Source organism: Cinclus cinclus, chromosome 13, assembly GCF_963662255.1.
Source record: "Cinclus cinclus chromosome 13, bCinCin1.1, whole genome shotgun sequence".
Taxonomy (NCBI): Eukaryota; Metazoa; Chordata; class Aves; order Passeriformes; family Cinclidae; genus Cinclus; species Cinclus cinclus.
In genome coordinates this window covers 4297125-4312451 of record NC_085058.1, presented here as the reverse complement: position 1 = coordinate 4312451, position 15327 = coordinate 4297125, and the positions used below count along the sequence as shown (strand labels likewise).

The 15327-nt window shown below is 51.9% G+C and overlaps 1 protein-coding gene across 1 annotated transcript; it reads left to right on the top strand.

The window, feature by feature from the left end:
* Nucleotides 1-1157: 1157 nt before the first annotated feature.
* On the top strand, nt 1158-2919 carry NMB (neuromedin B). Its single transcript, XM_062501481.1, has 4 exons — nt 1158-1290; nt 1794-1996; nt 2223; nt 2849-2919. The coding sequence occupies exons 1-4, from the start codon at nt 1158-1160 to the stop codon at nt 2917-2919; spliced, it is 408 nt and encodes a 135-aa protein (XP_062357465.1).
* The last annotated feature ends 12408 nt before the right edge of the window (nt 2920-15327 follow it).

Genomic DNA, 15327 nt, shown 5'->3' with positions numbered 1-15327 from the left:
GAGAAGGGCATTGTTAATGAATTCCCTCTGCCATTTCCCAGGAGAACTGGGTCATCTCATCTCCACAAACCAGCACTTCCTTGCAAAGTTATGGAATTGTAAATCCAGCAGAAGCTGTCAGGGCCTTTAGGACACTAATTAGCTTTCATGGATCTCACCCGGGACTTCCCTCTATCCACATGGACCCAGAAGCGCTGGAGCTCAGCCCTGGGCCTGTAGTCTGTCATTCATCTGTGTTGTGGGAGCTCAGCAGTGCCTGGCTTCATCAGGCCCCATGCCCTCGTCCTCACTATGGACCTTCCAGGAGTTTGTCTGACCCTGGTAATCCCACCAGACCTCACCCCAACCTACTGTGGTCCAGACCCTGAGAGTATCCCTGTGTAAATACAGAACCTGGAGGAATCCCTGTGGGCTGCAGGCAAAGGACAAGAAGAAACAGCACAACCCTGTGCCTTGGAGCTCTCTGATCAAATGCTTCCAGTTTCACCTGGAATTCACTTCACTTGAGCCCTGAGCACACACTGTCTGTGTCCCAGGCCCCCACTGTCTGTGTCCCTGGCATGGCTGGTCACAGCTCCATCCCGTTAATGGAAAAGGAGGAGCTCTTGGGGAATACGATTATCCACGGAAGGTTTGGGCGTAGTAATCAGGAAATAGTGGTCCGCAAAATCTCAAAAAAAGTGGAGAAGGTGAGAAGTGATGAGCTCCGGTGCTCATGCTCTGCAGTAAGTGGGATCCTCTGGGAAGCTGCTCTGGAAAATGAAGGAGCTGGGCAGAGCTGGCAGGTCCTTAAGGACAGGATCCTCAGATTATCCATCCCGATCATCAGGTGCGCAGGTACATGTACTGGGAGACGGGTTTGAGCTAAACTGGAAATGAAGTTCGTGGCTGAGCTCCAGCGCCAAAAGACAGCACGGAGAAGGTGGAAGCACGGACAGGCCGTGACGGAGAAATCTGGGAACGGGGATCAGACTCAGTGCTGAGTCCGTCACCGCTCCCGTCTCCCGCGCCGCCCGAGCGCTCGGAGGAACAGGACGGGCACGAGCGGAGGAAGGGACCGTGCCAGCCCGGGGCGGGGCCGGGCGGGCTGCAGCGGGTCCCGCCCCCGCGGGTATAACCGGGCGGCGGCGGCGGCGGGCGCGGGTCCCGCGGCGGCGATGGCGCTGCGCTGCCTCCTGCTGCTGCTCTGCGGAGCCGCGCTGGGACCTGCCGTCCACCTCGACTTAGCCGAGCACCGCAGCCAGGCCGCCAAGATCAAGGTCAACCCCCGCGGCAACCTCTGGGCCACAGGTACCGGGCGGGAGCGGGGACGGGACAGGGCACGGCCACCTCCTGCGCTGTCCTGTGGCTGCCTGTGCGGGGCCCCCCGCTCCCACGAGGGGAGGGGGATGCTGGCAGCACCACCGTGGGCAGGGGGAGGCCAAGGTAGGCGTGAAGTCACCTCCGCCTGCATCCCTGTGCAGCGGGTCCGACGTCTCCAGCAGGCTGACCAGTATGGCATCCCTGGAGTGTGAGGTTCGGCATCCCTGGAGTGTGAGGTTCGGCATCCCTGGAATGTGAGGTTCAGCATCCCTGGGTGACATCTCTAACCCCAGAGATCTTGTCAACAGGAACAGAGAGGGAAGTTTTCCAAAAATCCCATGTGGAGTGAGGGCTTGGGAATTCTGGGTTTCTCTTGACTCATGCGTTTTGGGCATTAGGTCACTTGGTGCTTCTTGTTGGTTCCTGCTGGGGAGTGACAGCTCAGCTGGAGCCCTGTGTCCCCCCCAGACACACCGTGTGTGGTGTTGCAGGTCACTTCATGGGGAAGAAGAGCGTCACGGGCTCCCCACACCTGGAGACTCCGGAGGAGCCTGCAATGCCAATGGTCTTCAGTCCCTCTCTGCGAGCCTTGATGGAGGACATTATGGAGCTGCTGACCCGGGAGCTCCTGAAAATCCTCTTGCAAGAAAGGCTATTGGATGAGAACCAAGGGAAATATGACCTCACTGACCAGGTGAATATTGACTTAGATGGAGGGAGATACTCAGAGCAGAAAGGTGGAGGAGCTGTGCTGGAAATGGGAGCACCTGCGCAGCTGCTACAGGTCCTTTTCCCTCTTTACCTTCCTTTTAACCCTCCTTAAACCACTTCTTAAGACCAACCATAAAGGGAGAGAGGAGAAGTGTCCTGAGGCTTGTGTCTAGCTGGGCAGGGACAAATAGTCCCAGGTGCTTGGGAAGGGTGTGAGGATGAGTGAGTAACACTGTGATGGAGCTGTGACAGAGGTGGTCTCCAGGGGTTGTTAATAAGCACCTGGGTCTTTCTCAGATGAAGAAGAGGATGGTGTCGCCTTTTCCAAGGACAGAGAAATCCTTTCTCCTTCTTGTTTCCACAGCAGGAGATCAAGAGGGACAAAATATGTGAAGTGAAAGGCATCAGTCAAGCAAAGTGCTTTGGCTCTGTGTCAGCGTGGTTGGGATTCCTTGATGCTGAGGACACAAAGCCTTGCAGAGGGTGTGTTTGTCCTCCTGCTGCAGAGCAGGTTTTGGGGAGCAGGGAGAGGGCAGGAGCTTCACTGGTTCCACTGTGTATCAGCAGATCCTCAGCCTTACTGTGGCTTTTACCTTTGAGCTCACTTGGCTCCTAGTGGAAAACCTGCCCCTGGGAGCAATGCACAGACAGATCCTCAGGCAGGATGCAGAGATGGAATTGCTCACTCCAGGCATGGAATTTCTGCATTCATAGATGGAATTAGTCTGTGTGGCTCTGCTTGTCTGTTGTCTCCTGCGCACTTCCCTGGGGTCTTGCCCTTTCCAGTCACTTCAGGAAGTAACTGGGACTCTGAAAAGGATGAAATCCTCTTAAGTCAGTCCTGCCTGTGCTGTCCCACTGAGCCAGACGTCTGAGGAGCTGTCCAGTAACAGTGCATGCAGGTAAAGCTATTTCTGCTAAGCAGGGTTAGGCAGGGCTTGCTCCTCTTTGGCACAGGTGGAGCAGAGTTGCAAGACTTGGAGCCTGAGAGCTACAGATTGTTCAAACCCCTTTTGGACTCACTTTCAGCAGATTAAGGTAAACTGATGCATCCCAGAGGGCTGTTCCCATTAGGTAGAGGGCTTTCCACAGTGCAGATACAGCTGGGCATGGCTGAAGGCACCAGCCCACCCCACTCTCTCTGTAGTGTGCTGTGCTGTGCTGCTGCAGTGATTGCCTGTCAGGTGCAGCTGGAAAAGAGATGAGGGCTATGGAGGTTCTGGACCCTTCCCCATGCTGCCCAAAGAACCTTTGTGCAAGAGGACGCTTGTTGAGAGGATGGGAGAGCTGGTGGATGTGCTGCCCTGCCTTGTTTCTGAGCGTGTAGTATGAATTTGGTAAAGATGCTCCCTGGGGCTGTCCTCTTCATAGATTGCTGCTCGTGTTGCAGATGTGCCTGTGCAAAGGCTGCCCTGAGTGCTGATACTGTGCTACGGATTCCAGCTGGGTGCCAGAGCCTGGCCAGTGCTCAGGGGTGGGTCCTGGCCAGGTATGGCACTGGGTGCCAAAGCTCTGCTGCTGCAGGGTGTGCCGTGCAGGTGCCTCTGTAGGGCAAGGTGGGATTCTGTGCCCACATGAGTGCTTGATGTGTAAATGGCTCCTGCTCCTCACTTTGTCTTCCCAAAGCCTGAAGCCTCTCCTTTGGCAGTGCCCTGGTCCCCTTGGTCACCTTGCTGGGTGCTGTTTCTGGTTTTGGTCCTTGGGCATCTCTGAGCACCTCACTTCTCCCACTCCTGCCCTCCTCCTCCTTTCTCCCACCCATCCCCAGGGCATCCTCACATCCGCACTGTTGTGGATATTACAGAACTGCTTCTTCCCAGTGCCTCTGAGTGCTGTCCATGTTATACTGTTCTGTGTGACCTTATTTTTTCTTGCTCTTACGGTTGTCACAGTGCTAGTCCAACTTCTGCCACCCTGACAGCTTTCTCCCTCAGCATGACTGTTGTCGGACACCAGGTGTCAGCACCCAGCCTGAACTAATCTACACGTTCCCACCTTCCTCACAGGCTTTTTCATAACTTTGCCCTGTGAAACCCCCGGTCCAGGCCCTGCTCAGGATCTCTCGTTTCCATCTCAACTATCCAGCCATGTGTGGCAGGCAGGACTTGGCTTTCAGCATACTGGGACTTTACAGTGCTGTCATGTTGCTCGGTTTGACAAAGATTGAGCTGGCAGAGGAGGATCCTTCCCATCCTTTGTCATCTCCTTGTGTATGTGGCATTGATTCCCCAGGATGCAGAGACCACGTGCGTGGAATGGAACAGCTCCAGTAGTACGGGGAGAGCCTTTCTGCCTGAAGGCAGGTGCTGTCCTGCATAGCTCTGGGACCTGTGGTCAGTGCCAATCCCACAAACTCCTCTGTGACTCTTCCCTGCCTTCTTTCCCTTCTCTCTGTCTCTCGTTGCCTTCTCACATTCTCTGCTAAATGAGGCTCTCCCCTGAAGCTCAGCCCGGTGGCTGCTGCCTCACTGGGATGAAGTTTCCCTCTGACATCTCAGTTGTGTTTCAGCTGTTGGAGCACGGATGGGAGGCTTCTGGCTCTGTCCTTCTCATGTGCCATCCCAAGCCATCCCTGAAAGTGCCATCATGCTCCAGCATGGGATGTTTGTCTGATCTGTGGTGATGGTGGTGGTTGTGTGCATGACCTCACGTCTCACCATTGTGTCTTGTTTTGTAGGAGACAGGGCTTTTAACGAAGGTGCTGGAGAAGTACTTTTCAAACTGAAGAGGTGCAGCTGGGAAGGATGAGGTCTGCAAGGTCGGCTATGTGTGATGAACAGAGGAGACCATTGACCTTGTGGGTTTCTATAGCAACATCACTTTTATTTATTTTTTCTGAAATATTGTTAATAATGATGGTGTGTGTGAAAAGTGGAGCCTCCCTGTATAGTTCCTGTATGTTTTGTGTTTTCTTGACGTCTCATGTGCCCATGTGAATAAAACTGGCTCTTTGCAGAGACTCCTATGTGGGGGTAGGAAGGCAGAAACCCCACAGCTTGTGCAGCGGGAATGACAAGTGGGAGAACCCTGGGGAAGGGGGAGGGAGGTGCCTGGATCTCAACAGCTCAGAGGGGTTGGATTCAGTCCCTGCAGCCTCTGCTCACTGGAGGAGACCCTGACATGATAAAACAGCACACTTAAGTGAGCTGATCACACCACTCACCACTGAAGCATCTTTGTGACTCTTTTTGCTGCAACTATTCCCAGCAAAATCTTGTCCTGGCAGGGGTGGGATTTCTGGCTCAGAGTCCTGGTCTTGTGGCAGCTCAGGTTTACTACAGGCTCATTTGCCATGGCCATCAAACACTCAGTCTGATTATGAGGCTGCTCTGTGACGATGGCTTAGTGCACCCTCACCTTGTGCATGCAGTCAAACGCTCACAGGGACAGAGGTGCAGCCCCAGGGCCCTTTGTTGTGCAGGATGGCTGAAGAAGGGTGCTGGGACCTAGCTGAAAGGGCTGATGGAATAGTCCCATGAGTAGACTCTGGTTTTATACCTTCTGAAAGTGCTGCTCACAGATGTACCCTATGGCTGCCAGCCACTTGTGGGGGTCATGGGATCATAGAATGAGTTGGGTTAGAAAGCACACCTTGTGGCCATATTCCAGGGGCAGGGATACCTTCTATCCCAGATTACTCCAAGCCCTGTCCAGCCTGGCCATGGACATTTGCTGGCATGGCACAGCTACAGCACTTCTTGGCAGCCTGCACCAGGCCCTCATCCCCCTCTCAGGGAGGAATTCCTTCCCAATATCCCATCTAAACCTGCCTCTGGCAATGGGAAACCATTTCCCCTTGTCTTGTCACTCCAGGCCATAGCCCCAAGTCCCTCTCCAGCTCCCTTGGAGCCCCTTTAGGCATTGGCAGGGGCTCTGAGGTCTCTGCTGAGCCTTCTCTCCTCACAGCTGAGCAATTGCTACTGTCTCAGCCTTTCCTCTGAGTATCTCCATGGCCCTGGGCATGTCCCCTGGAAGAGCAAAACCTGGCTGCAGAGCCCAAAGTGATGCCATAAATGAAACTATTAGCTTCCACATTCTGCTCCCTACAATTCTGATGATAAATTCAAGCTGATCCTTTGATCCCACAAGAGGAGAGCCCTTTGCCCAAGAGCAGGAACCTCAGGGCCACATCACACCAAGCCAAGGGATGATCCAGCATCTGACAATGCTGATAACCAGAAGAGGGATCAAAGCCATGGAAGACGTTCCCACCTGCTCTCTATTCCTTCAAGGATAGTTCAGATCATGTGAAGCCTCCTCTTCTTCACTGGGGCAGCTTCTTGGCTGCAGCCCCTCGGAAGAGCAGCACCTTGAGCCTCCCAGGTTCTGCATCCTGGTGGTGAACAGCCCATCTGTAGCTGTTCCCTTTGTGAGTACTTCATGGTCTCCTACCCACCAGCTTTGCTCAAAAGGTTTTCCACTGTCCTGCAATCATTGATGCAGGAATCCTTCCTCTGATGTCTACTTCCTTTGCCCAGACTCATTGCTGTGTTTTGGAATGTGGATGACCCCCAGCTCACCTTTTCATTAGCTGGAGTAAAGCCTTGACTTAAAACTAATTATTAGCAAGAAAAATGATGACACTGTGAATTGTGTTTGACACTGGAGAAAACCAGATGCCCCTGAGCCAGCAGTGTGAGGGACTGACAGCCTAATGGTATTCCTGTCTTGATGTGTCCTGAGACCACTCTGTCAAGCTCACTGGAGGCGGGGAGCAGGTTCCTGGCCATGAGGTACCCAGGTGAGATCCTCATTCTCCCTCTAACCCAGCCAGAACCTGTCCAGCTGCCTCTGTGTCTGTGTGTCCCCAGCCTAGAATCACTCTCCTCTAGGTTGAGATAAAAAAGGGTGGGGTCACTTGTTGACTGCTGCCATGGGCAGAACAGGCTTGCCTTGGGGAATAGAAGTTAATTTATTGTCAATTAATTTAAGTATTTGATTCAGGTTTTGGAAGAAACAACCCCCCCAAGCATTTTCACACCTGTGGAAGGCAGCTCCCCTCCCCTTTGCCAGGCTCACTCTCAGCATCTTTTCTCCTCCCTGTTGTCACTGCAGGTGACACTCAGTCCCCTTGTAGAAGCAACAGCTGAAGGCAGGAGGGATATACCTGCTTTCATGGATGAGTCTTCCACAGGCAGTGGTCCATTCAAGGAGTGCGTGTTCCACTGGGGAGCATCTCTTCATCCTCCTCCTCTGAACTGCTGCACAGATTGGGGCAATGGTGGGCTCCCGAGCCCTGAGTGCCCAGTACCTTCCTTGGACACCATCCTACAAGCACAGGATGGCACAGGCTGCAGAAAACCTCATCAGACCTGTAGTCCGGCCATCTGCCCAAAGCAACATGAGCCCTGAGCTCAGACTGGGTTACTCAGGGCTTGAAAACCTCCATGTATGAGGGCTGGTCCACTGCTCAGCTCTTTCAATGTTTCTATTTCTCCCTCAGGCAAACAACTACTCAAGCCCTAAACCTCTCTTCCCTCTTGAATTTCGATTACAAACTGAGAGGGTCAGGAAAGTTTTTGAGGAAGCTCATAATTTTTTGCAATTTTCTGGCTTTGCCCTTTCATCCACATTTCTGACATTTACCTGCTGACCTACAGCATGCATAGGCTCAGTGCAATGTTCTATCATTTCCCAGGTCATGTTCCTTGGAAAGTTCCAGGACCAAAGCTTTGTGCCCAGGCTTAGAAAATGAGTACATCCTTCACTTTGTTTTTTTCCCCAGCTCTGATTTGTTCCTGTTGCTCCTCTGGCTTGAGGATAACCTGCCACGCTGCCACAGGTGCTGAAGTCCTTGCTCACAGCAGAACTTGCTGTTTCTGTGCACTGCAAGCAGAGATGCCACAAGGCCCCTCAGGATCACTGGGATGACTTTCCTGGGCTGTTCAGACCTGTGAAACGTCTCTTTGGACGCCTGAGAGCTTATTAACAGCTGTGACCATTGCTGTTCCTGGGCTTCCCCCACAACCTAAGGCTGTGGCATGACCCCAGGGATGGGAAAAGAACTTGGAAGTTTTATTTCATGAAGTAAGACAAATAGACACAAATCACCTTCACGATTGACATTGGTGTCTTTGGTTGTGGGACTGATTCAGAGGAGGAGCTGGCTCAGAGGGATGTCAGTGAAAGTCTACTGCTACCATTTGGTGTCATTGCTGTCCCAGGCTTACTGAAGTGCTCCCTGTCGTGCTCACTGACAGAGGACACCCTTCTGCTTTGTTCTTGCAAAGACATCAGGCCCCCCATTGGGGTGCTCCCTCCTCTGAGGGGCTTGGAGACATCTCTTCCACAGGAGACCCACAAGCCAGGCAGTGAGGAAGGGAGGGAAGGAAGCAGAAAGGGAGCAGGCTGCAATCAGGAAGCAAAATAGTCAAATTCCATTGCCATCCCCCATGGTCCTCCAGGGAAAGCTCTTCATATCCTGATATGAACATCAAACCCTGACCTGACCAAGGTAAATCCAGCCAGGACAGAGGCTGGAACAACCTGAGGAGGTGGGTTTCCAGAGCTTGGCACTGCATCCAAACGATTTCCAGGGAGAAGAGCATCCTAGTGCAGAGGAGGTGAGGCTAAATGCAGTGTAGGATCTCAAGCCATGCAGAGATTCCAAGCGGCCAAAAAGGCCAACAGCAACCGACTTGTAGCAAAACTAGCGTGGCCACAGCCCAGGACAGTGTCTGTGCTGTGCTCTGCTGAAGCACCTCTAGCCCTGGGGGGAAGCTCTGGGCCCCTCACTCCAAGAAGGACATTAGGGGGCTGGAACATGTCCAGAGGAGGGAATGGAACCGGGGAAGGAGCTGAAGCACCAGGAGCAGCAAAGGGAGCTGGAGGAAAGGAGGCTCAGCGGAGATCTTCTGTCCCTCCACAACTCCCTGACAGGAGCGTGCAGCCAGGTGGGGTTGGGCTCTGCTCCCAAGGAACAAGGGACAGGACAAGAGGAAATGGCTTCAAGCAGTGTCAGAGGATGTTCAGGTTGGACATCAGGAGAAATTTTTTGATGGAAAGGGTGGTCAGGTATTGAAAAGGGTTGCTCAGGAGAGGGAGTCCCCATCCCTGGAGGTGTTCAAGGAACAACTCAGTGTGGCACTCAGTGCTCTGGTCTGGTTGACAAAGTGGGGATTGGTCACATATTGGACTCAATGATCTTAGAGGACTTTTCCAACCTCAATGATCCTGTGACAAGGCATTCAAAGGCCTTTTCCTTATGATATGACCCACCAGCTCACTCTTCCCTATCACTCACCAGCCTCTGGAAAAACCAAACTCGTAAAGACGACCCTGAGAGGGTGATGGGACCTTCAAACATCGGGATATGCATTTAACCAAGGCCAACTACTATTCAGTCAACAACAGGGAATCTGCCTGTTGGGCAGATCCAAACCTTCAGGTGCAGTAGAATGGAATAAAGTTCCTGCAGTGCATATAAAGAATATGCTGGAGAAAACAATCTGGGTTATTCCTGCCTCAGGCAAAGGCAAGCCCATCTGTGGGATTCCTTTTACTCAAGGACCTGAGTGCACTTTGTGGGTGAAACTGGAGGATGGGAAAGCCCAATGTGTGCCTCAAGGCAATTTGATCTAGGGTGAGAACAACCAATAAATTCAATTGTATGAAGTTAGTTTGTACGTAATGCTGCATATTACCACTTGTACAGCACTTCTATACACTCCTCATCCCACCAGGCACCTTACAGCACTGTCTGGATTTGGGGATCTGGAGCTGACTCCTCTCTGATCATCACATTAGCAAAGGATGAACTTTGATGAAACTGGGCAAATGCAGTGCTGATGGAACAAGAACTAGCTTTAACATGGGACAAATTTTGTTGCCCTGAAAGACAGCTGGAACCCAATTTCATGGTCAAAATGAACTCAATGGACTTTTACAGGCATAGTCCATCAACTGAGGGAGGGATCTGTGTGTGTGTGTGTGTGTATATCCATCAGAGCACAGGAAAGGTGATGGGGTCCTGGGAAGTGTGGAACCTGGCATACCATCAGTGATATGGGCAAGGGGTGGCTACTGCCCTAGTTTTACTGGGATAGAGTAAATTCTTTTTCTCAGTAGCTGGTCCAGTGCTGTGGTTTGTATTTGGCACAAGAGTAATGTCAACAACACAAGGATGTTTTGGCTATGAAAGGAACAGCTTTCCCTTAAGGAGTGAATTTGTACCTACTCCAAGTAGGTTTTCAAGTTAAAACCAGCAAAAACTGATCCAGGGTGGTGGCACTGATAAGAGAACCACCAGCCTCCAGTACGGACACAAGAAGCAGCTCCAGCGTGGTCATGTTGCTGGTGTGGGAGGCAGCAACCTGCTCCAGAACCTGGATACAAGTGCCATGGAAAGGGATAAGGCAGCTCCCAGCAGGGCAGGAAGACTTGTGGGAATACTTACTTGGGATTTGGAAAAAGGGGGACTGCTTTTCTTGCCTGGGAACATTTGCATGGCAGACCTAGACCTTAGAAGAACCTGTTATTTCATAAAGGGCCAGCTTCCCAACTCCCTGCCATGTGTCTTTTCCCTGGAAGGATGGGAGACACATATACTGAAAGATTTCAGGGAACCAGCTGTGCTGGGAGATCTGTGAGACTATGATGGGAGGAACAGAGCCTTCAATCTCATATAAATTCTGGAGGGGGACTGCTGAAGGCCTCTGGTTCAACCCCTCACTCACAGCAGGACTGTCACTAGCCACAAGACACCATCCCAGGGTAATGTTTGGTGGGATAGGACCACTGGGAGAGTAGAACTATGAGCATCGTTGTCTTGGGGTGATTTTATAATGATTTTTTATTTTCTAACTGCTTTATGCGCAGGAAATGGCTACTTTAGCTTTAAGAGGGACCTGGGGCTGGGCTGGTGAGCTTTGGGCGCCTGCGTGATTTTGGTTCAAACTCTCTCTGGAGTGGACCAGGTATGCTGCGTTGTTCTTTTTGTGGGATTAGTTGTTAACTAGCTTGAAGCTAGAAGGTTCCCTTCCCTTCCCTTCCCTTCCCTTCCCTTCCCTTCCCTTCCCTTCCCTTCCCTTCCCTTCCCTTCCCTTCCCTTCCCTTCCCTTCCCTTCCCTTCCCTTCCCTTCCCTTCCCTTCCCTTCCCTTCCCTTCCCTTCCCTTCCCTTCCCTTCCCTTCCCTTCCCTTCCCTTCCCTTCCCTTCCCTTCCCTTCCCTTCCCTTCCCTTCCCTTCCCTTCCCTTCCCTTCCCTTCCCTTCCCTTCCCTTCCCTTCCCTTCCCTTCCCTTCCCTTCCCTTCCCTTCCCTTCCCTTCCCCTGTACCAGGAATCCTCTCAGCCTTTTTTCCTCCCTTGAACTGTTTTCAGCTTGGTTTGTTTTTCTTTTCAGCCCTTCCAGTGAGGCAGCAGGGGACCTTGGAGGAGCTGAACCAATATGAGTAAGGATTTTAAAATCCACCAACTTTGGCTGCTGTGAGAAGACCCATGCCAGAAATCCAACAGGTTCCCAGCTGCTGCATGAATCTTTTTCTCCCCCCTTCCCAGAGACAAAGGGCAGCCACCCATCTTTGCCTCTCAGCCACACAGCGAGATGAAGGTGGGGGTATGAGATTCAATTTTATTTTTTGTGTGTGTACTTTGTGGGTATCTTGCTTTGCTAATAAACAGTTCTATTTTTTTTTTCACTTATGCCCATGTATCCATTTCTCTCATTGGCAGAAGAAAAGAGAGTTATTGAAGCCCTTTCTCCTTAGAGGAAATACTCATTCCAGGGCATTTCATCCTGAAATTTATCTCCAGAACCAAGACCATCCTCCATCAAAGAAACCCAGAGCTGGTAGAGAACATACATAGATGACCTGGCCAACCCCTAATCTGCCTTGGATGTATTCCACCACAATTCCACTCTGCTGATCTGAGATCTGGAAGCTCACACCCCTCAGGAGATGGTGTGAAGGGTTTCCAAGGCTGTCAGGGAGATAAAAGACAGAGGAGTTTCCATGGAAAAACGTTTATTGCTTAAAATTTGCCTCTAATGCCAGGGATTACAAGAGAAAGCTCTCTAAGATGCAACCAGGGACGAAAATGCTAATTACCACACAGTACCCAGCAAAGCTGGGAAAAGTTCAACTCCCTGATGGTTACATTAAACTGGCAGGAAGGGCTGTCATCTGTGGGGACAAGGTTCCCCAAACTGGGACAGTAAAATCTCTGATAAAATGCATCCCACAGCTAATGCACTTCCCGAGACTGACACCAGGGCAGAAGAGCTCTGTTAGATGAGGGAGACACTCTGGGATGAGTCTGGAGGGTCACTTCGGGAGGTGGCAAATCCATCTGCTCTCTGATGAAACACCTGTAACAGATGCAAGATGGGAAGTGACATTCTTCCCCTCTCCTCCCACCTCCCAGGGTATCAGCTTAGACCCTCTCACGATCCCTCCCCATATCCCTGTTGCAGAGCTGGTGTTAGGGCAGCCTGTGAGGGGCACTTGGGGTCTGACAACAGTAGAGGAGGGCTGGTCCTGCAGCCCCTCGTCCAAGCTGGGTAACCCCAGGAAGGAGCAAGGGAAGGAATGGGACAGCTAGGTTTCTGTCCCCTGTATCTCTGAGAACACATGGAAACCTGTAACACTGGCAGGAGTTGAAAGGAGCTGTTTGGGACTAGAAGTAGAGATGATCAAGTACCCAAAGCAAGAGGCTCTTCCTGTCATGTGCTACAGAAGGTCTAGAACACATCCAGAGAGTTGTTCCTGTCTTGGCTCTTGGAAGGGTCAGAGGGCTGAACACAACACAATTTTTAGGAGAGGATTTCCTCAAAATGTGGCTGAAACCCCTCCTGTTTCAGTTCCCACCAGGATGATACATGGCTCCTGCTGAGCTTTGCCTCCATCTCCCTGCAGTCCTTTCACTTGACCCTGAGCTGTCTCCACCACAAGATATGAAACCCACTGGTCAGTGTAGTGGGTAGCAACACCTTCTCCTTCTCTCAAAATGTGTAACTTCCAAATAGACCTGGAAAAACAGATCCTTCTTGCAAATATATCTAGACCCAAATCAACCCCACAGCAACCTCTCTGCTCATCAAGGTGGAACAGATCAGAGGGGGTCCCTCCTTCCTTCCTCCTGTCATTCCCTTCAGGCTCCTCCATCATAGGCCATTCAGTTGTGGCAAAGATTCCTGGGCAAAGATCCACAGGATGGGCTTCATCACAACAGAGCCCCAGTTCAAGCCTAGCTGCAGCATCGTGTCCCTGTCAGGGAAGAAGACAGAGGGATGATGGGGACAGCTACGGGGTAGAGTGACTCCTGGATATAAGCATCCCATCTGTCTTTCTGGCTTCAGTGGGTCTGGCAGAAATCTTCCTGCTCCATCCCCAAAATCACCTCCTTGCCCAGGCATGTACCCACTCTTTCCTCACTGCACTTTCCAGCACTGGGAGAGGTGGTTGATCCAACACCGAGAGAGGCGAGCTAATGCAGTACTCAACATCCGCTTGCACAAGAGGTGATGGGTGCCCCTCCCCTTGCCCCCACCTCCCTCCGGTGACCTGGATGAAATGACTCATCTCTAATCGGGGGATCCATCTCCCCGCGGGGAGTGAAGCAGAAGCTGCCCAAGGAAGAGGGCTGCCCCACCAAGGGCAGAGTGCTGACAGTGGGAGAAGAAACTCCTTGGAGAATGTGTTATGTTCCCTGGAAACGGTGTGATGAAATACACACCTTTACTACCTGCAGAAATACTCCGAATATTTAAAATTTAAAAAGGAGGAAAACACAAACACCCAGTTGTAATAATATCCTCTTCCTATATGCAGATTGCTGGGTGGGGGGGTAAATCAAGCAGTTTTCTCACACTTCCCAGGATATGATCTCATCAGCACTCCAGGGAAGGGGAGCATCCCACTGCCACAACCATGCCCCATTTCTGTCACTGCTGGGGACAGGTGAAAGAGCCAGAGCATTTCTGGGAGCTCCCTGACGTCCTTGCACACAAACCTTTGTATTGCTGGTCACCTTTAGAGGAGAAGGGAAACTCCTTCCACCTTGTTTTCAATTTTGGGAATAGGGTACCCCCCCAAAGGACACGTTTGTGATGCTTGTCTGAATAGCCCCAAACCCACCGTACCTCAATCCTTTCTGAAGGCAAACTCCACGCATTGGTTTATCCAAGCAAGTTCAGGGCTCATCCCTCTGCTGCCTCTCCCAGCTCCAGGGAGGGCAACAAGGGATGCTTTAGGCCCTCATCCCACACATCACTTCATCTTCCCCATCTTAATTTCATCCTGTCATTTACTGGCCACCTCCTCAGTTATCCTCTTCCACACTGGAGGGAGAGGTGGTTCCACCTTTCCAACAGGTCCAAAGCCCCACAGGTGTCCATGTGATCACCCCTAAGGATTTGCTCCATTCACTGTGAAGTCCATATCTCCCTCTGCTTTGCAGAGGCTGTCAGAGCTGGAGCTGGTGCCATGTCCCCACCAGACAGCTCCACAGCACATCTCTGCACACACATTTCCCAGCCACATCACCCTTGCCACCCTTAATTTTTTTTAAACAGCTCCTGGGAAGGGATTCAGTGTTCAGACTGGGTCAGACCAGTTTGGGATTTGAGGGGAAATGGCAAAGTCTTTGCCCTAAAAATGCCTTTATTTTCTGTTGTTTCCCTCTGCCAAGGGGGTGGGTACCCAGCCAGCCCATTCGCTGGGATGCAAAAAAGAAATATCCAGGGGATGGCTGTGCCAGTTTCAGAGGGGAGACTCCAAACATGGGTCAGAGGAGTGTTTTTGTCACGCTGGTCCTTCTCAGTACAACCTTCTTCAGCCAACTGAAAAGCCAAAGTACGGGAGCAAACCCCAAAAGCTTGAATTTTCATGATCTCCATGTCATGGCCAGGTTACAAACCTGAGCATCTTCTGCATTATGGGGCTGGGAGCACCTCTTGATACCTTGCCTGGTGACCAACAGCTCAGTCAGGATCTTTTCAGGGAAACCCCCCCAGGGATGGAGTCAGGAGCAGGGTCGTCAAGGAAGCCACGCAGCCACAGCCCCGTGCTCAGTGATGGGAACCTTCACCAGGCAGTGCAGATGAAGGATTTGAAGAGCTCTGGTCCCACCAGGATCCAGAAGGGCCTGGCAGCTCCAGTGTCCTCATGCCATATGGAGCTGGACGTTTTACTGTTCTGCAAGAAAAGCCAAGGGGATGAAGGCAAACCCTTCCCAGGACTGTGCCAGCCCGTAGCTCCCCTGCGTGCCCTGGGACTTTGCGGGAATGCGGGAGCGGCTGCTCCGCTGTGGGTTAGGCTGGAGGACCCAACCACTTTTGGAGGCAGGCGCTCTAAGAAACACTGGGAGAAACACAGCC